General features: G+C 38.2%; 1 protein-coding gene across 1 annotated transcript in view; it reads right to left on the minus strand.

The window, feature by feature from the left end:
* The window catches only part of IL1RAPL2 (interleukin 1 receptor accessory protein like 2), a 554878-nt gene that overhangs the window by 15370 nt on the left and 517864 nt on the right, over positions 1 to 21644 (minus strand). Inside the window, exons 6-7 of the mRNA XM_055564253.1 lie at positions 14189 to 14334; positions 2523 to 2666 (exon numbers count right to left, since the gene is read on the minus strand). Coding sequence (XP_055420228.1) covers positions 2523 to 2666; positions 14189 to 14334 — 290 coding nt within the window. The remainder of the gene's footprint in view (positions 1 to 2522; positions 2667 to 14188; positions 14335 to 21644) is intronic.

Below are 21644 nucleotides of genomic sequence, written 5' to 3' on the forward strand. Positions count from 1 at the left end.
GGAGTGATGCTGAAGCTGAAACTCCAGTACTTTGGCCACCTCATGCGAAGAGTTGACTCATTGGAAAAGACTCTGATGCTGGGAGGGATTGGGGGCAGGAGGAGAAGGGGACAACAGAGTATGAGATGGCTGGATGGCATCACTGACTCGATGGACCTGAGTCTGGGTGAACTCCGGGAGTTGGTGATGGACAGGGAGGCCTCGTGTGCTGTGATTCATGGGGTCGAGAAGAGTCTGACACAACTGAGTGACTGAACTGAACTGAACTGAACTGAAGTATTTAATGACTGCATAATTCAAAGGTCAAATAAATTAAGCAAACATTGATGAATTGAAATGAAATTAACTACATCAAAGATGTTTAAGAAGTCAAAGTAGATTTTATTAAAAATATGGCATTTTATAACAACTTTCAGGAAATGCTACTATGGATATGAATCAAACAGAAAGCATGAACATGGGTAAAACTATGATGTGTCTTTGAGATGTCAAAATATTTAAATAAAGAAGTGAAAAATTCAATAGGCTGTCTAGCTGACATTTGGCATCATGAAACTGGATATATCTAAAAGGCCTTTAATATTCATTTATTCATCCTCACTGTATACCTGCTGACTTTTTAGTATTCCATTCAACTAGTACAGAGATTGTGTGTTTATGGTCCAAGTTCCATGTAAACTATTTTAATTTTCCTTCCAGCTGAAAACCCTTGAAGTCCCCCACCATTGCATTTTTTCCCTAAAATAATTGGTTTGGAATCAATACACTCAATTCTCTAACCAAAATGCTCTAGATTACTTGTCATCTTTGGTCACTTGGGCAATACTGAAGATATGGATGCAACTTATGATATTAGCATGAATTTAATCTTACAAATATGTACTACAACTGATCAGTTAGTTTGGATTATTGGATATGGATGATGAAAGTAATTATTTCAGGTAAACTTAATAAATATATCACCTCACTTACAGAAAGTTTTAACAAATTGCTTGTAATCATGACCTAAAGCAAATGAATCACAGCAGACTCCCTTTCATGTACTTTCATATAGACAATGCATCTTTAACACTCTTAATTGCCATCCCCATTGAGCCATTCGTTGGCACTTGGAAAACAGTGAAATTTTCCCCAATAGCATATTTCATCTCATTATTTTATGTGTACAGGTTAAAGAGTCAGATTTTCCAGTATTGATCATTGTATACAGAAACTGAAGGCTACTGACTACATTTTCATACATATTGTTGGAGCCTATAATCATGGTCAGAACAGGCTCTAATTTCTCATTTTAAAGATATATCTGAATAAGGGCCTGTGATACTTTTAAATAGGCTGCTACAATCATTAGGTGAAAACACTTCTTTGATAATAAGCATGCACATGTATTCATCAAACAGCATTTCTCAAATTTACTGCAAAATTATAGAAGTCAATTAGAACATACTCATATCATTGTTCACATAATAGTAACAATAAGACCAATATCAAAGGTTCCTCAAAAATTTTGATGTTACCATCACCACTCTGCCCTTCTCCTATCACTATAAAACTAAAACAAAATCATAAACTCTTCTCCTTTGAGGATCTCAAAACAAAACAAAAGCTCTAACTTTCATTATTCTAGTACAATGAAAACTAAGATTTAAATTTGGCTTTTTAAAGTAATGACTTACAATTGGACTTCTTTTTTTACCTTGGCTTACCTTGGGCATTCCATACACACATTTCCCAAGGCTTATAGTAGTTTGCTGGTGAAGATGTATGCATAAAGAGTGATATGTCATGATTTCTTATTAGTTTGATTGTGAAGTATGGTAGTTGTTCTTTTGAAAAATTAACTCATTTTTGAATGTTCAAAGAAACAGGCTCAGTACAATGTTTTGCTAATATCTCATTTATAAGATTTCCACAAGCCATGAATGGAAAACATAAGAAAATTATAAGCTACAGTCAGAATTTTTTTCCTTTGAAGTCACCTTTGAGAATTGTGTTACAAAATCACACAAAATATGTGGGTCCAGATGTACTATTAGCTTTAAATCGAGTATCTCTATGGATATTAATATGTTTCTTAAATAATTTGGGTTTTCTTTGATGCCAGGAAGAGCTAAATATGATCTGCACCTAAATTTGAATTTCCTAGAGAAAAAAATGAAATTGGTTCTTACTTTGTTTCTTAGTAAGGGAAAGGGCATTGACAGCATTGGTTGATCTCCTGACCAACTAATATCTCCTTGTTAAACTTTTTTTTAAAAAATAATTTCAAGAAATAAAATGATTTTAAAGAACACCCATATATCCTTTACCCAGGTTCATCTATTGTTAGTATTTTATTACCTTTGCTCTTTCTTGATAGATTAAAAGCATTGTTTTCTGAATTATTTGAGGGTAAATTGCATTAGTCATAGCCTCTTAACTTTAAATTTTTCATCATGTATCTCCTAGGAATAGGTATATTCTCTTACATAATCACAAATTCATGCTTTTTAATTGAACTTGAACAACAAAAGATAGCTTACCATCTGCAATTTCATCACCTCCAAAATGCTGTCGGTAGAAGAGCATTAATTCAATATTGTAGCATTTGTAGATGACCACAAGCAGTACAAGGAGGAGGAAGATTGCTCCCAGGCCTCCTGCAAGCTCAATTTTGTAGATTAAATCTGGAACAAATAAAATAAACCGGAAAAGGTAATTAAATCATCAATACTGAGGAACTTCCAATATTTCTAGTGTCTAAAATGTACAGCCCATTGTGTTTTTCTTTTTTTTTTTTTAATTTAATTTTATTTTTAAACTTTACAATATTGTATTGGTTTTGCCAAATATCGAAATGAATCCACCACAGGTATACATGTGTTCCCCATCCTGAACCCTCCTCCCTCCTCCCTCCCTGTACCATCCCTCTGGGTCGTCCCAGTGCACCAGCCCCAAGCATCCAGTATCGTGCATCAAACCTGGACTGGCGACTCATTCCATATATGATATTATACGTATTTCAATGCCATTCTCCCAAATCATCCCACCCTCTCCCTCTCCCACAGAGTCCAAAAGACTGTTCTATACATCAGTGTCTCTTTTGCTGTCTCATACACAGGGTTATTGTTACCATCTTTCTAAATTCCATATATATGCGTTAGTATACTGTATTGGTGTTTTTGTTTCTGGCTTACTTCACTCTGTATAATAGGCTCCAGTTTCATCCACCTCATTGGAACTGATTCAAATGTATTCTTTTTAATGGTTGAGTAATACTCCATTGTGTATATGTAGCACCGCTTTCTTATCCATTCATCTGCTGATGGACATCTAGGTTGCTTCCATGTCCTGGCTATTATAAACAGTGCTGTGATGAACATTGGGGTACACGTGTCTCTTTGAATTCTGGTTTCCTCAGTGTGTATGCCCAGCAGTGGGATTGCTGGATCATACAAAAGATTCTTGATAAGTGCAGTAAGTAGACGTGTTCTTGATACATTTGTGTAAATCAATTTTTATCAAATTAACTCTCTTCTAAATATTTGAGAAATTTTACTGTTGAAAGTGATAAGTTTATCTGAAAAAGAACAGTCTCTGGCACTTTGTTTTGAACACATCTATATCTCACATGCATACTTTTGTTTGAAGTGTATTTCAGGAAACTATTAGAGTTGCCTTTTACTGGGTTCATGTCCAATATTTTGTTGTTTCTGTGAAATTATCTTTTGGCTTAGGACGATTACCATCTAATACTTCTTAGGCCATAGGCCCTATTCTTCTACAGGAGAACAGAATCATAAAATTATTCTCAGAATCAAATAAAAGCTAATGAGCTTGCAGGATTTAACTATTTCATTTAACCTTGGTAGAACATAACCCAATAGAAGGTAGGCAGGGGAAATTAGCTTATCCATTTTTCCTACTTAATTGAATAAATGACTATAATTTATATGCAATATAATATGCCCAGTGGGGCTAAAAGAGCATAAGAAATCCAGGCTAATACTTGGCCTATTCAGCCAACACAAGGGTACCTGATAGCAGCCTTAGGTTGTTCCAGTGGGGCACCCCTAGAACTGTGACAGTTGGAAAATTTAAATCAATACATAATGGAAAGAGACTTAATATACCCCAGGCTCAGAGAATAGTGACTTACCCGTAGCTTAATTAGTGACATTACAAAATCTAGGGTGTATCATCAAAAGAGGAGATAGTATCATGGAATTTAGAGAAAGGGGAAGTCAGAGAAGAATTTAGAATATAAATTTAGCAATGTCCAGAGGAGAAGTGCTGAATCTGAAAGATGCCAGACCAGAGACATTTTCTACTTTGGTACAGGGAAATAAATTCATTGTTCTCAACAGAACACAGGTAAACTTACCTTGTAATGAGCTGCTGCTGCTGCTGCTGCTAAGTCGCTTCAGTCGTGTCCGACTCTCTGTAACCCCATAGACGGCAGCCCACCAGGCTCTGCCATCCCTGGGATCCTCCAGGTAAGAACACTGGAGTGGGTTGCCATTTCCTTCTCCATATAATGAGCTAAGTTCCCTTTAATCTAATCTCATAATTGCCAAGTGACTCTTTTATTATTAATTCAGCTTACCATGTAACTACAAACTGAAAAAGGGAATGGCATTTTGGTTTGTACATCAGTTGTTTATGAGTTTCCTGGGCATCAATCAGCCTCCCTAGATGCATCAATTCTGGCCAAAATCAAATTGATGACCATGACAGACTGCCGTTATTGAAGGTCTCTTGACAAGAAGATCATCAATCATCCGTATTTCCCCGAGACTGTCTCTTATCTCTATATAGGCTTATTGTTTAAGATAAATTAGGTTCATTGTAAAAAAAGAAAAAAGATAAATGTATATAATATATATTACAAGTAATGTATATTAAAGATAACATTTTCTACTAGTCTACCATCTATTCTCTAAGTAATCTGTTAGGGCAGGAATTACTGATCCAAATTCATTAATGAAGAATCTGACTCAGCAGTTTGTTCACTTACTCAAGGTCTTATAGTTAAAAAGTAGACCTGAAAACAGACATTTTAATTTCAAATTTAAGGTTCTTTTTATTACACCACAGTTTTGTAAGCTCCATCCTGGAAACTGTCAGTGAAAAGCCTTTTCTTTGTTCCTCCATAGAACTGTTGGCAATACTTCTCAAAAACATATGATTTGCAGTGAACTTTGGCTCCTTCTGTCCTTTACATTTTGAGGAAAGAAGCTAAACTACAATTGCCAGGCAGAATGCTAGGGCTTAGCAGATCTCAAGCAGGTTATTGAAGGGTACTGAAGAATTCTGTAGCTATACCAGAAAGAAACAAGGATCTCCTTCAGTTCAGTTCAGTTCAGTCGCTCAGTCGTGTCCGACTCTTTGTGATCACATGGACCCCAGTGTGCCAGGCCTCCCTATATATCACCAACTCCTGGAGTCTACTCAAACTCATCTCCATTGAGTCGGTGATGCCATCCAACCATCTCATCCTCTGTTGTCCCCTTCTCCTCCTGCCTTCAATCTTTCCCAGTATCAGGGTCTTTTCAAATCAGTCAGATCTTCGCATCAGGTGGCCAAAGCACTGGAGTTTCAGTTTCAGTATCAGTCCTTCCAATGAACACCCAGGACTCATCTCCTTTAGGATGGACTGGTTGGATCTCTGAAGGGACTCTCAAGAGTCTTCTCCAACACCACAGTTCAAAAGCATCAATTCTTTGGTGCTCAGCTTTATAGTCCAACTCTCACATCCATACATTACTACTAGAAAAACCATAGCCTTGACTAGATAGACCTGTGTTGGCAAAGTAATGTCTCTGCTTTTTAATATGCTGTCTAGGTTGGTCATAAGTTTCCTTCCAAGGAATAAGCGTCTTTTAACTTCATGGCTGCAGTCACCATCTGCAGTGATTTTGGAGCCCCCCCAAAAAAAGTCTGACATTGTTTCCACTGTTTCCCCATCTATTTCCCATGAAGTGATGGGACTGGATGCCATAATCTTAGTTTTCTGAATGTTGAGCTTTAAGCCAAATTTTTCACTCTCCTCTTTCACTTTCATCAAGAGGCTCTTTAGTTCTTCTTCACTTTCTGCCATAAGGGTGGTGTTATCTGCATATCTGAGGTTATTGATGTTTCTCTCAGCAATCTTGATTCCAGCTTGTGTTTCCTCGAGCCCAGCGTTTCTCATGATGTACTCTGCATAGAAATTAAATAAGCAGGGTGACAATATACAGCCTTGATGTACTCCTTTTCCTATTCGGAACCAGTCCTTTGTTCCATGTCCAGTTCTAACTGTTGCGTCCTGACCTGCATATAGATTTCTCAGGAGGCAGGTCAGGAAGTCTGGTATTTCCATCTCTTTCAGAATTTTCCACAGTTTATTGTGATCCACAGAGTCAAAGGCTTTGGCATAGTCAATAAAGCAGAAAGACATGTTTTTCTGGAACTCTCTTGCTTTTTTGATGATCCAATGGATGTTGGCAATTTGATCTCTGGTTCCTCTGCCTTTTCTAAATCCAGCTTGAACATCTGGAATTTCATGGTTCACATATTGCTCCTTGGAGTCCAGCATATGAGAACAGGTTTTAGGTTTCATGGGGAAATAGAGAATTTGGTATTTTAAAGGAGGTGGAGTAAGGGAGGAGATGGTAGTGGCCAGAGACAGCATAGCCAGTCAGGAGAGTCACTCAGAAGAAATATAAGAAATAAGATGTTATACTTTTTGAGTAGGAAGAGGGGGAGGATGGGGGAAAAAAAGGCAGTGAAGCTGCTTTGAGAGACAAATATGTTACAATAAGTATAATTATGAAGGGCCTCATATGAGCAGGGACAGAAAATTGGAATCTATCTCTATCCTGCCTGCTGTAAGAGGTGGTCATTTGGAAAATTAAGTCACAAAACTTCAGATAAAAAACAATCCTATGTCATATTATCTCTGCCTCCTGCCTTCCCTATAGAAAGTGACTCCCTAGGAACCACTACCAGCCTCTGTGTGGGTGATAAGGCAAGCTTGCTTATGAGACCTCTGTGGGGCTGCAATATCATAATCTTCACTTGTTTTCTTAGCATGTTACATCAATTATGCATTTTTAATAGCTAGTGTTAAATTGAAAGGGCAACATGATTTTCTTTGGTTTACTCTGAAAACTGAATTCTCTTTGATCTTAGATTATTGATTGTCTTGATTCAACATGTTTTTCCTGTTGCAAAATGTTCATTTAATGTTGTAATTTTTTATGAACTCTGTCTCTCTCCCTCAGTGTCTCTCTGGTCAGAACAGCTTTGAACTGTTTTCAAAGTCACTTAATGGGATTTTTTTTTTCAGCAATTTCTGTGTTATTTACAGAGTAGAGTTGCTATTAGGTAGATGGAAAACTTCAGCAGCAGGAACAATTTGTGCTCCCAAGTAGTAGACACCTTTTTTAGCAGTAAACTTATGGAAGAAAGCTATGGTGTGAAAAGTACCTTTTTGGTTTTGGGGTCCATTTTATAAAAATATCTTTGAAAGATATTACCTAATGATGGCTGTTTACATTGAAAACTGTGGATCTAGATCCTGAGATTCAGCCAGCATTCTTTGATTCAGCCCAGGCAGTCACATTAAAAGGAAAACATGTATCCTATAATCAGAGGGCAGAATTGCCATCAACCAGATGACACCTGGCTTTTCTTTTGTCTTCTGTTTTCAATTGCCACTTTCCATCTCAGCAGGATCTATATTTCCAGGGACATTTTCCTGAGTGAGAAGGTGAAAGTCATTTTATTTGGACTGTGTCATGTATACACTTAACAAGGCTAGAGATAGCCAGAACAGGAAATATTTACATGACTGTAACTTTTTCTAGGCACCCAAAGTACAAGTATAGTTCTTTGTAACCTTCTTAGTTTGAACCCAACCAGTTCTTCACTTTGAATGTGAAGATCAGACAACATAAGATGGGACTAACAGCAGTTGAAGTCAAGGGGCTGGAAATGTTCTGAGCTTGCTCATAATTTGGGAAGCAGGTTAGGAGATCCCACATGAGGGTTTCCTATACAGGTTGGGGATTCAGGGTAAGGCAGTAGCACTAGGAATGAAGAGAAAGAGAGATTCGTTGATATGTGTGTGTGGTAAAGGGAGCATACCCAGAGAAAATAGAATCATCAGAATTTCCCTAGAACTAAGTTCAGAATCTTGGCTACTCAAAACACTTAGAATGAATTTCTTACTAAAATGTTCCTTGTACTTACTGGCAAACAGTTTGTCAGAGAGTGAGGAAGTGGTAGGTTAGTAAATGCAGGTAGAAGATGCATACATAGGTAAGGGGCATCTTGCTTTGAGAAAGGCTGACACTATTAACTGCATATTAGACATGACTTGTCACTTAACAAAAGGCCTTTTCCCTTTGTGAAAGGATTCATGAAATGTTTCTTCTCTATAATGATTACTTAGGGCATTTTAGATATTTGATTATATCATCAGGAAGTTATTTTTCCATAAAAGGAGCCATACTCATATTCCAGATGGAAACACTGTGGCTACTAATGCCAGGCTATGTTGTGATAAAGCCTGAAAGGTTCAACTTTAAAGGAAATAACTGAAATTTTGCAAGATGAACTAGAGTTCAGTCTAATTTAATATGCTGGATCAGGACCATAGGGCTTCTTGTTCTTTTCTGAACCTCTACCGTACTATTGAGAGCTCTCAAGTAAAGTGGAATAAGGGAAGATGAATTGCATCCTTTTGTGAAGCACAGTGAAAAAATTCAACTGCTACCTAAAACAGAGAGTACATACTGGTATACCATGGGCCAGAAAAAAAAGGTTTTTTGGTCTGTATGTTTCCCCAAAAGTTGATACTAATACTTAAAAATCAAAATATTGTATATTCAGTCTTTCAACTTCACTGAAAACTTTGAAGCTCTCATATCCATAGTTACACTTTTCAGCAAGTACGACGATAATCTTCTATGAAAGAGTAATGACTGCCCTTTAAAGCTCAGCATGTTTTCTGTAACCTGTGTTTAATATCCAGCCTTCCTTTTCTTTTAATTGCCATATCTACCTGGCTATTCAGGTCTTTGTGTTTTTATCCCCCAATCTGGAAATTTAATGTTTTGAAAAGAGAAATGCATTCAGATAACCCAAAAGATACCAGTCAAGACCAGATCTCACGGAAATCCTCTCTTTACCAGTCCTTAACATCCATCCTCCACCTAACTGCTCTAGTCATCTAGCAGGACCATTTTCACCCAACAAGCGCCTTTGAGCACTTACTATATTCTACGTGCTTGGGATACAGCAATAAGTAAGGCAGGGAAAAGTCCCTGTTTTTATGAAGTTTACATTCTAATGTGTGTGTCGGGTATCGGGGGAGACAAGTAGAAAACAAATATGGAATATGATATCAGATAGTAGTAAATAAAGTAAACAGAAATAGAGCCAAGTGAGAGGGAAAAGAATATGATGGGTAGTCCATCAATGCATGAATAGATCTAGAAATTTTGGCATATGTACACAACGGAATAGGCTTCCCCAAGTGGCTCAGATACTAAAGAATCCACCTGCAATGTGGGAGACCTGTGTTTGCTCTCTGGGTTGGGAAGATCCCCTGGAGGAGGGCATGGCAACCCATTCCAGTATTCTTGCCTGGAGAATCCACATGGACAGAGGAGCCTGGCGGGCTATAGTTCGTGGGGTCACAAAGAGTCGGACATGGCTGAGTGACTAAGCACAGCACACAACAGAATATTATTCAGCCTTAATAAAGAAAGAGACTCTTGTCATTTGCTACAACATGGATGAACCTGGAGTGCATTATGGTAAGTGAAATAAGACAGACAAAGAAAGCTAAATATAGTGTATGATATCACTTATATGTGGAATTTTTTTTTAAAGTTGAAGTCATAGAAACAGAAAAGAGAAAAGTGATTGTCAAGGGATGGAGGGTCAGGGAGAAAATAGGGTGAGATTAGTAAAAGGCCACAGATTTCGGGTAGGTGAATATGGTTGGAGGAGCTAAGGTATAAAATGGTGACAATAGTGGGTAACACTGGATTTTGTATCATTGAAATTTGCCAGAAGGTAGAAATGAAATGTTCTCACACACACAGAAATAAAAGGTAGATGTGTGAGGTGATTGTTAATTAACTCAATGGGGGGAGTCATTTCACAACTTACAAGTCATCATGTTGTACACTTAAAATATCTTACAATTTTGTTTGTCAGTTTTACATGATAGCTCAGATGGTAAAGAACCTGCCTGCAATGCAAGAGACCTGGGTTCGATCCCAGGGTTGGGAAGATTCCCTGGAAAAGGGAATGGCTACCCACTCCAGTATTCTTGCCCGGATAATTCCATGGACAGAGGAGCTTGGTGGGCTACAGTACATGGGGTCACAAAGAGTCGGACATGACTGAGTGACTAACACTTTCACTTTTTTTAACTCAATAAGGCTAAAAGAATGTTTTAAAGAAAGATATTGGGTAGTACTATCTTATAAAGAATGACCAGGGAAAGGCCTATTGAGTAGGTAGTATTTAAACAGAGACTGTAAGAAAAGAGGGAGTGAGTCATAGGAACTGCTGGGGAAAGAGTGTTCCAGGCAGAGGAAGTAGCAAGTGCAAAGATCAGGAACCAGGACCATGCTTGGTGAGCATGAGAAATAAAAAGGAGGCCAACAAAGGTCCGTCTAGTCAAGGCTATGGTTTTTCCTGTGGTCATGTATGGATGTGAGAGTTGGACTGTGAAGAAAATTGAGCACCGAAGACTTGATGCTTTTGAACTGTGGTGTTGGAGAAGAGTCTTCAGAGTCCCTTGGACTGCAAGGAGATCCAACCAGTCCATTCTGAAGGAGATCAGCCCTGGGATTTCTTTGGAAGGAATGATGCTAAAGCTGAAACTCCAGTATTTTGGCCACTTCATGAGAAGACTTGACTCATTGGAAAAGACTCTGATGCTGGGAGGGATTGGGGGCAGGAGGAGAAGGGGATGACAGAGGATGAGATGGCTGGATGGCATCACTGATTCGATGGACCTGAGTCTGAGTGAACTCCGGGAGTTGGTGATGGACAGGGAGGCCTGGCGTGCTGTGATTCATGGGGTCCCAAAGAGTCAGACATGACTGAGCGACTGAACTGAACTGAATGTATGCAAAGTTTAAGGCAGATTGTGGTAGAAAATGAGATCAGAAATGTCTTGGAAGACATGGCAAAGATTTGGGGTTTCATTAGTGTGGTGGTGGTGTGGTTAGTTGCTACGTCAGGTCTGACTCTTGCGATACTATGGACTGTGACCCACCAGGCTCCCCTTTCCTTGGGATTTCCCAGGCAAGAATACTGGAGTGGGTAGCCACTCCCTTCTCCAGGGGCACTTCCAGATCCATGGATCAAACCCACATCTCCTGCATTGCAGGCAGATTCTTTACCGACTGAGTTACCAGGGAACTGAAGGTTCTGTAATTGGATGGTTCTGACTAGAGAAATGATATGATCTGACCTGAGTATTTAAAGGATAAATCCAGATACTGTGTTGAGATTTTACTGTAAGGGAACAAGGGGCAAGCGGGGAGACCAGTTAGGGGGGAAATGCAGTGAGCCAGGTAATTGATGCTGGTGGCTCAGACTCATATGGTAACAATAAAGGTGGGAAAAGTGCTCAGTGTAGATGTGTTGTAAAGGCATAGCCATCGAATTTCCTGCTAGACTAGATAAAGCATGTGTGAGTATAGAAAAGAAAAAGTCAAGGATGATTCCAAGGATATTTGGCCTGAGCAACTGGAAGGATGGTGATGGAGATGGAGAAGGCAACTGGAGGATCAAGTTTATAGGGAGGAGAAATCAGGAATCCTGTGTGGGACATGTGAAGCTTGATATGCCTACTAGATATGTTTACTAGTGGAGTTTTTGAATTGTTGTCGAATAGGCAGTTAGGAATACAACTCTGGAATTTAGGCTAGAAGTCCAAGCTAAAGACAATTTGGGAGATGGCAGCAAATAAATCATGAGCAAAACTGAGGTGGAGATGGAATGAAATCATCTAGGGACTGAGAAGAGGGGACCTGAAACCTGGGGAACTCTAATGTTTAGAAAGATGGGAATTAATAATCTCAATTATTCATGGTTTAGACACATTTCCTTGTAGAAGCTGTGGGAGGCAGCAGTTTTACAGTGTACCTTGGTTTCTAGTGTCAGATTATTGGAAGTGAAGGGCAGCTAGTGGTTACTTTAATCAAAGGAAAATGGATTTATTTTAAAACTCAAGACTATTTCTACCTCTACTGACTGACTATATAAGACCCCCCCCTCATTATTTTTCCTCTGAGCAAGTTTTTAATTATAACACTTCATATATTTTTTGCAATTTTTTGTTTCATGAGTAAGGTTTGTCTTTCTTTGTACCCTCACTGCCCTGCAGACTATAAGCCCCATGCAGACTTAAGAATGTCTATTTCCTAATACCTAACACAATGCTTGCTATACATGCTCCTCAATAATAAAAGAGAACATTATTCTTTCATTAACCAGAAGGGGTTCTAAGTGCCTATTAGTGGTGAGACACTGCCCAAGTTACTGAGGATACTTAGGTGCAGTCGAGTCTGGCTTGGAGGATCTCTAAGCCTAAAATGAGACTGAGATGGACAGGAACAAAACTATCCTTGCAACACGATTATGTGGACATGATCAATGTCTGCCTTTCATGTAGGTGGACAAGTGGTTTCTAAGTGCATACAAATTCCATTTAATAACACTTTGAGCATGATATACTTCATATCATATCATTATTATTTGAACTAAGTTTTAGCCTGTCTAATCAGATAAGTTAGTCCTACTAAGGCAGGCAGTTAAGTCAGTGGCGGCACTGGGATCTCCTGAAGCAGGGTCTCATTTCACTGTCCATGTTAGACTCCTCTATACTTAAACACTCCATTATTTTAAAATAAAATCATGTCCAGCATCGTAAGAAATGGTGCTAAAGAGATAAAAGCATTATTCTCAGACTAATGACATTTCCCTGCTTCTCCTAGAGCTGCTGGGCAAGGTCAAGTATTAGAGCTGGTGGGAAAATAGAAATTCCATCTTGGCTACAAGGTACAACTAGTGACCTTGCTGATTGAATCTGTTCTATTGCTCTATAGCCTAGACAAGAACACTGAGAACATTTGTTCAGTTACATTTACAAAACCTTTGCTAGATGCACATATACAGAAAGTATTTTGTCTTTTGCAGTAATCAGGAGTCGTGGCAGGGTAAGAGCCAATCTCGGAAGTTGCTCCAGCTGCTGGAATTGTTATTCCTATATCTACTTTTCTCTCTTTTATTTGTAAATTTATAGTTTCTTTTCTTTGCCCATTATATGCAATTTCCACCCCATATGGAGTCATCTCTGGAGAGTGATCTACATAAAGGCCAAACTACTTAAAAATATATGCACTTGCTGAAGGCCTTGAACACCAGGTCATATCATGAAATATTATTCATAATCTTCATTATAACAATGGTAAAATATTATATGATACTAGTCCTTATTTCTATTTATATTCTAGTCAGGGAATTTAATAAGTGACTGTTTCTTATCTAATAGTAAAACCTCTAGTATTTCATTTAAGCAATATAAGATGAAGGTGAACTATAGAGAAAAATTTAAATATCAATGCCCATCAAATTTTATGTAATACTTATAACCAAGGTATTTTTTCATCTCACTTGATTTTTAAAATTTTTTATTTATTTCAATTGGAGGAAAATTACTTTACAATATTGTGATGTTTTTACCATACATCAGTATGAATCGGTCATAGGTATACATTTGTTCCCCCCATCCTGAACTCGCCTCCCACCTCCTTCCCCACCCCATCCCTCCAGGTTGTCACAGAGTCCCTCTTACACTGTTGGTGGGAATGCAAACTGACACAATTACTATGGAGAACAGTATGTAGATTCCTTTAAAAAATAGGAATAAAACTACCATATGGCCCAGCAATCTCACTGGATTTAACACAGTTTAACAGTATTTCATGTCATCTGTCCATTTTCTAATGATATGAAAGATCATAGGCATTTTATGGTAATATCCACAGCAAAAGAGAGATTTTTCCTTAAAAATAAAAAAAAATGATTAATAGAAATTTATACTAGATAATAAAATCAGGCCAGGAAACATACCTAACTTCAATAGTTACTACGTAGCTAAACAAACTATAGTAACAGTTATAAAAATAAATACCCTTTTTACGCAGCAGAACACTGGCATGTTTTCGTCCATTTCGATTTTCCACATGGCAGGTATAATTCGCCAGGTCAGCCTCCACCACTGAATCAAAGATGAGTGCCAACTCAACTTCTTTTTCTCCAAGATGCTCTTTGAGGAGCCTGAAATAAAGGAAAGTACTCTTGGCTAAATTGGTTTGATTTGGGGAGAGCCCAGTCATGCAAAGACTGAAGATAGTTATGTAGCTCACTAAAGTCTCCAGTAGGCTGATAGGTGTAGGCGCAGAAACTTCAAAAAGAAAACACAAAAAGTGACTTTTAATGTGAAGATCATATGGGAAAGGAAAAAAGTGAGGAATTCACTCAGCAAAAAGAAATATTAACGTGCCACTAGGCTTTGATAAATGAAGCCAGTATGATTTGTGTAGCAAACAGGAGACACTGGGCTCCATATTCTAAGCTGAGCTTATGAAAACAAACTGGGTTTTTGCATCATGACATGAAGGGGAAAAATCTGTAGAAATGTAGGTTTTGTGTTAGAGTTTTGACAACAGCAGGTAAGACAGTTAAAAAGGGGGGCCTTGAAAAGAATTGCTTTATAAGAAATAAACTAAGGGTGGTTAGTGGCATTCTATCCCCAAATATCAATAAGAAGCCTGTTCTTTACTTTCTCCTGCCTTTTGTCCAATGCAGACATATACACCTAATCCTCCAATGTACTACTATGGCCCTTCTTCCCCCCGCTCCCCCCCCCACAACATTGCTCACCATTTGTCTTTCTCCTTCCCTCTGCACCCTCCTACCCCCACAAGAGAAACTGCCTTATGTGTATTTTTTTCATAGTCCTGCCTTTTGCTTTCTCAAGTGAGGTTACAGGTCTTGAATGGCCAGTAACAGTTGTTCTTCACAGAGGAGCTGAGTTGCCAGGAAACTTTCCTGAGGGGTGCATCTCTTATTTCTTTGGAGAGCTATATTTTTGCCAGTGGCCAGCTGCCTCCTGGGTGAGGTGAAAGTGGGTACCCTGCTGACTTTTACTTTCTATCTCCTGCTTTCAACCAGAGAAAGAGCAAATTGTGAGTCTAAGTAGTGGAAAGCCTGCCATTAAGGTTTAGGGTGAGGTTGTTAAATATATGAATTTGCAAGAGGGAAATTCTCATCTCCTTTTTGCATACCTGGTTATGAAGGTAGTGAAGAACATTCTGATGTACTGGTATTTACCATAAAGTTGGAAAAGACAACTGTACTCAGAGAAAACTGGGTTATAAATATGGGCCTCCCACTTACAAGCTCAAGCTGGATTCTTACAAAGTAATTAACTCAATGGCACCTTAATATAACTCATCTTTAAGTTGGGAAAAATACCTACCCTCCTTAACTTTGTTGTGGGGGTAAAATGGTTTAAAGTGATTTTAAGATTAAATAGCAGATGCAAGTGCAAATGAATGTCATTAAACACCAACATTTCATTATCCAAAGGGAAACTATTTAAATTTTGGCTCCTCCAAGTATATTTGTATTTATACATGTTGATACTTAAATTTTGCTTGGATGAATCTCTTCTGGATCCCCTCTGAGAGAAGGGAAGGCTTAAGTTGAGTTGGTGGAAGGGAGTTCTTGGAATATGAGACTCCCCCGTACTGAAATCCTAAACACAGATTATATCCCCAATACACGTTTTTAAAATTAACCCTATTTATGTTACCTTCCAATAATATACATATCAGAGAGTTTATAATACTGGCATTTATAACTTGAATAAATCTCCTTAGTATAAGAATTTTCTTAATCGTATTTTGCTGGTAGTCTATTAATATTTTTCTTCTTGGCTAAACTTGCAGTTCTCTTCTCTTTCCCCTATCCCAACATAAATCTAAACAAGGAAAAATGGGAATTTACTGTCTTCACAGTTTATGTTGAATTTTACTCCATTTTATCCCTGCTATGTGCAAATAGCACTATATGCAATTTTTTAGTTCTGTGTGACCCTCTATGGAATAACCCCCTTTAATGCCAGAAGCTGCTTAAGCACCACAAATTAAATTTGATTTAAAGCTTCACGTGTAGGGCAGCCACAGCCTTTGCCAGGCATGAGGCAGAAAGCTGATCCCGTCCCGCCAGACCAAGCCTTTCCCTCTTCATTTCTAATGCAGTTTCCAAAAACAGCTCTTCACAGGCTGCAGAAAGAATCTGGAGAGAGGATTTGAAAAATGATCCTTCATCCATCTATTAATATATATGAGGTGTCTTAATTATCAGCTCTTGAAAATATAGAGGGGACTTGCTTTTTTGGAATTAAAGAGCAAGTTGGTGTTTACGTCTATAAATTACTCTGCAGAGCAGTCACAATTTCCTAACAAATATTGATATATAACAATCTATCAATGATTCTTTATCATTCCCCTAAGTGCCTAGCTCTGGGATAGACAGATATTGGTGTTAGAGAAATGTAAGCATTAAAAGATCAGGTGCCTGCTGCCAGTAAGCATGAACATTTAAACAAGGGAAGAAAATCTACACAGCTGAAAAAATTATAGGAGGAATGAGGTAAAACAGGGTGGTATAGTCATGCTTACAATGAAATTTCAAAAAAACAACAACAGACTATTATTTACTAAAGTAGCTGGAGATGGCTTGAGAAGACTCTGCCTAAACAAAAGGAAGAAGGAAGCATTTTCTAGGAGAGAAGACATAAATAGGTTTTTGCAGAATGTTTGACACTGAAGGGACTGGTTTTGGGATGGGGGATACAAATGAGGGGATCTTGGGATATACTTCAAATAACTTCAGAAGTATCTCACTCCAAGGATTAATATTGAAGGCAAGTTATAGGCAACAGTGAATACTGACAAAATAAAAAATACTAAATTCAGGTGACAGAAATCACTACTTTTAAAAGTTTTATTGTTAAGACCTATTATTTAAAAAGTCATGCTAAAAAAGTTTGGAAGTTTTCACTCTCACCCTTACAACAAGAAAAAAGTGAACAAAATGAAAGCCAACAACTCTTCTTAGGTTCATCAGAGAATAGAGGTCACAGGGCAAACTCCTGCTCTGTGAATTTGAGATAGTGAGGCAAATACTGAGAATCACAGTGCACTGGGAGCAGAAACCCAGAACAGGAACCAATATGAAATAAAAACAATTAATTGATGAGTCACTGTAGGGCTAGTATGGACTAGCTTGAAAGTTAAAAAAACTCCATGAGATCTAATCTTAGGGGTGCCTCATACTTTCATGAGCTTTGCTTCCAAGATCCTGTCCAGGTTTCAGGGTGAAGATCAGAGACATGTTCCTTTACGCTTTGGGCAAGGGAGGAGGGAAAGGCAACAATCTTGAAAGGAGCCTAGAGCACTCTTTCTTCTTAACAAAGGCATGCCCTCAAGGGAAACTTCTTTAGCAGAGCCTAAATTACTTGAGTTTTACCGAAACTGGAGGAAAGAGAAATATCTAACTCCAGCCTCCTCAAGCCTTCCTGTTTCATCTAAGAAAAGGAGGAAAGCTGAGAAGCATTTGTAAAGGTCAGAGCCTGAAGGCACAAGCTGATGAAAAGACTAAGACTTTATCACAGTGTTATAGAATATTTACCACCATACCAGTCAAGGGCTTTCAGATGAAAGAATGGCCAGGCTCAGACCCTGTTTCAGAAGCAGTCTCTAGGAGAACTGAAAGAAACAGTGGAGATGTAAACAAGTACATTATAGGAAATTTTAGCCTTTTACACCTGCAACAGTTAGAACTGGACATGGAACAACAGACTGGTTCCAAATAGGAAAAGGAGTACGTCAAGGCTGTATATTGTCACCCTGCTTATTTAACTTCTATGCAGAGTACATCATGAGAAATGCTGGGCTGGAAGAAGCACAAGCTGGAATCAAGACTGCCAAGAGAAACATCAATAACCTCAGATAGGCATATAACACCACCCTTATGGCAGAAAGTGAAGAGGAACTAAAGAGCCTCTTGATGAAAGTGAAAGACGAGAGTGAAAAAGTTGGCTTAAAGCTCAACATTCAGAAAACGAAGATCATGGCATCTAGTCCCATCACTTCATGGGAAATAGATGGGGAAACAGTGGAAACAGTGTCAGACTTTATCTTTTGGGGCTCCAAAATCACTGCAGATGGTGACTGCAGCCATGAAATTAAAAGATGTTTACTCCTTGGAAGGAAAGTTATGACCAACCTAGATAGCATATTGAAAAGCAGAGACATTACTTTGCCAACAAAGGTCCATCTAGTCAAGGCTATGGTTTTTCCAGTGGTCATGTATGGATGTGAGAGTTGGACTTTAAAGAAAGCTGAGTGCCGAAGAATTGATGCTTTTGAACTGTGGTGTTGGAGAAGACTCTTGAGAGTCCCTTGGACTGCAAGGAAATCCAACCAGTCCATCCTAAAGGAGATGAGTCCTGGGTGTTCATTGGAAGGACTGATGCTGAAGCTGAAACTCCAATACTTTGGCCACTTCATGTAAAGAGTTGACTTATTGGAAAAGACCTTGATGCTGGGAGGGATTGGGGGCAGGAGGAGAAGGGGACAACAGAGGATGAGATGGCTGGATGGCATCACTGACTCGATGGACATGAGTTTGGGTAGGCTCTGGGAGTTGGTGATGGACAGGGAGGCCTGGCGTGCTGCAATTCATGGGGTTGCAGAGTCAGGTATGTCTGAGCGACTGAACTGAACACCTACAACTACAGAAAACAGTAAACACAGCTTAGCTCCTAGCCACATAAACATAAAATCTTACTCTAAAGATATGTCTACTTCAGTCCCTTTTATCTGATACGTTACATCTGGTTTTCAAACAAAAAATAAGACATATTAAAAAGAAAAAGTTTTGAAAAGACAACACAACCATCAGAACCATACTCAGATATGGCAGAGAATGATCAGAATGAGGATATAAAATAACCATGGTTAATGAGTTAAAGTCTCAAATGGAAAAAGTTAACAATATAAACAATATATTGGTAATATAACCTGAAAAATGGAAATTCTAAGAAGGAATCAAAAGGAAATGCTAGAAAACAAGACATTGTAATAGGAATAAATACTGCCTTTCAACGGGCCACTAATAGACTGGATGTGGCCAAATAAAGAATAAGTGATCTTGAAGAAAGTCAATGGAAATCTCCTAAACTGAAATGCAAAGAGAAGAGAACATGGCAAAAAAGGAACAAAATATTGAACACCAGAGGTATAACTACAAAAGGAGTAACGTACATATAATCTATGTTCAGTTCAGTTCAGTCGCTCAGTTGTGTCTGACTCTTTGCGACCCCATGAATCACAGCACACCAGGCCTCCCTGTCCATCACCAACTCCTGGAGTTTACCCAAACTTATGTCCATTGAGTCAGTGATGCCATCCAGCCATCTCATCCTCTGTCGTCCCTTCTCCTCCTGCCCCCATGTTGCCAAAATACAAAACACCAAACTACGAAAGAGAAAGGAACGATAGAAATATTTTAAGTAATAGTAACTGAGAATTTTCCAAAGATACCAGAACACAGATGCAGGAAGTTCAGAGAATACCAAGCAGAGTAAATATTTTAAAAGCTATCTCGACGGATCATATTCCAACTGTAAAAAGTGGGAAAAAATGAGAGAAAAATCTTGAAAGGATTCAGAGGGGAAAAAAAAAAAAACTTACCTATACAGGAATAAAAATAAGAAACACATCTTTAGAAACTATATAAGCAAGAACAGAGTAGAGTGGAATATTGAAAGTGTTCAAAGAAATTTACAACCGACCTAGAATATTGTATCCATTTTTCCTTCTAATGTGAAGGAGAAATAAAGACTTTTTCAGACAAATAAAAAGTGAGGGAATTTGTTGCAAGTAGACCTACACTGTAAAAAATGTTAAAAGAAATTCTTAAGAGAAAATGAAAATTAAACAGGTTAAATTTGGATCTTCATAATGAAAATAAGAAATAGGAGTGAATAAAGGTAAAATGTCCTACATTTCCTATTCATAATTAATCTAACAGGTTACAGCTTGTTTAAAATAATAATAGCAATAAAAGCAGTTGTACAAAGTTTTGAGGATCTGATATACAGCACGGTGACTATACTCAATAACATGATATTGTATGCTTAAATGTTGCTGAGATTATTTTTAATTTATTTATTTTAATTGGAGGCTAATTACTTTATAATATTGTAGTGGTTTTTGCCATGCATTCACATGAATCAGCCATGGGTGTACATGTGTTCCCCATCCTGAACCCCCATCCCACCTCCCTCCCCATCCCATCCCTCTGGGTCATCCCAGTGCACCAGCCCTGAGCACCCTGTCTCATGTATCGAACCTGGACTGACGATCTATTTCACATATAATAATATACATGTTTCAGTGCTATTCTCTCAAATCCATCCCACCTTCGCCTTCTCCCACAGAGTCCAAAAGACTGTTCTTTACATCTGTGTCTCCTTTGCTGTCTTGCATATAGGGTTATCATTACCATCTTTCCAAATTCCGTCTATATGTGTTAGTATACTGTATTGGTGTTTTTCTTTCTGACTTACTTTACTCTGTATAATAGGCTCAAGTTTCATCCATCTCATTAGAACTGATTCAAATGTATTCTTCTTAATGGCTGAGTAATATTTCATTGTGTATATGTACCATAGCTTTCTCATCCATTCATCTGCTGATGGACATATAGGTTGCTTCCATATCCTAGCTATTATAAACAGTGCTGCAATGAACATTGGGGTACACATGTCTCTTTCAATTCTGGTTTCCTTGGTGTGTATGCCCAGCAGTGGGATTGCTGGGTTGTATGGCAGTTCTATTTCCAGTTTTCAAGGAATCTCCACACTGTTTTCCATAGTGTCTATAGTAGTTTGCATTCCCACCAACAGTGTAAGAGGGTTCCCTTTTCTCCACACCCTCTCCAGCATTTATTACTTGTAGACTTTTGGATCGCAGCCATTCTGACTGGTGTGAGATGGTACCTCATTGTGGTTTTGATTTGTATTTCTCTGATAATGAGTGATGTTGAGCATCTTTTCATGTGTTTGTTAGCCATCTGTATGTCTTCTTTGGGGAAATGTCTGTTTAGTTCTTTGACCCATTTTTTGATTGGGTCATTTATTTTTCTGGAATTGAGTTGCAGGAGCTACTTGTATATTTTTGAGATTAATTCTTTGTCTGTTGCTTCATTTGCTATTATTTTCTCCCATTCTGAAGTCTATCTTTTCACCTTGCTTATAGTTTCCTTCACTGTGCAAAAGCTTTTAAGTTTAATTAGGTCCCGTTTGTTTATTTTTGCTTTTATTTCCATTACTCTGGGAGGTGGGTCATAGAGGATCCTGCTGTGATGTATGTCAGAGTGTTTTGCCTATGTTTTCCTCTAGGAGTTTAATAGTTTCTGGTCTTACATTTAGATCTTTAAACCATTTTGAGTTTATTTTTGTGTATGGTGTTAGAAAGTATTCTAGTGTCATTCTTTTACAAGTGGTTGAC

Source organism: Bubalus kerabau, chromosome X, assembly GCF_029407905.1.
Source record: "Bubalus kerabau isolate K-KA32 ecotype Philippines breed swamp buffalo chromosome X, PCC_UOA_SB_1v2, whole genome shotgun sequence".
Taxonomy (NCBI): domain Eukaryota; kingdom Metazoa; phylum Chordata; class Mammalia; order Artiodactyla; family Bovidae; genus Bubalus; species Bubalus kerabau.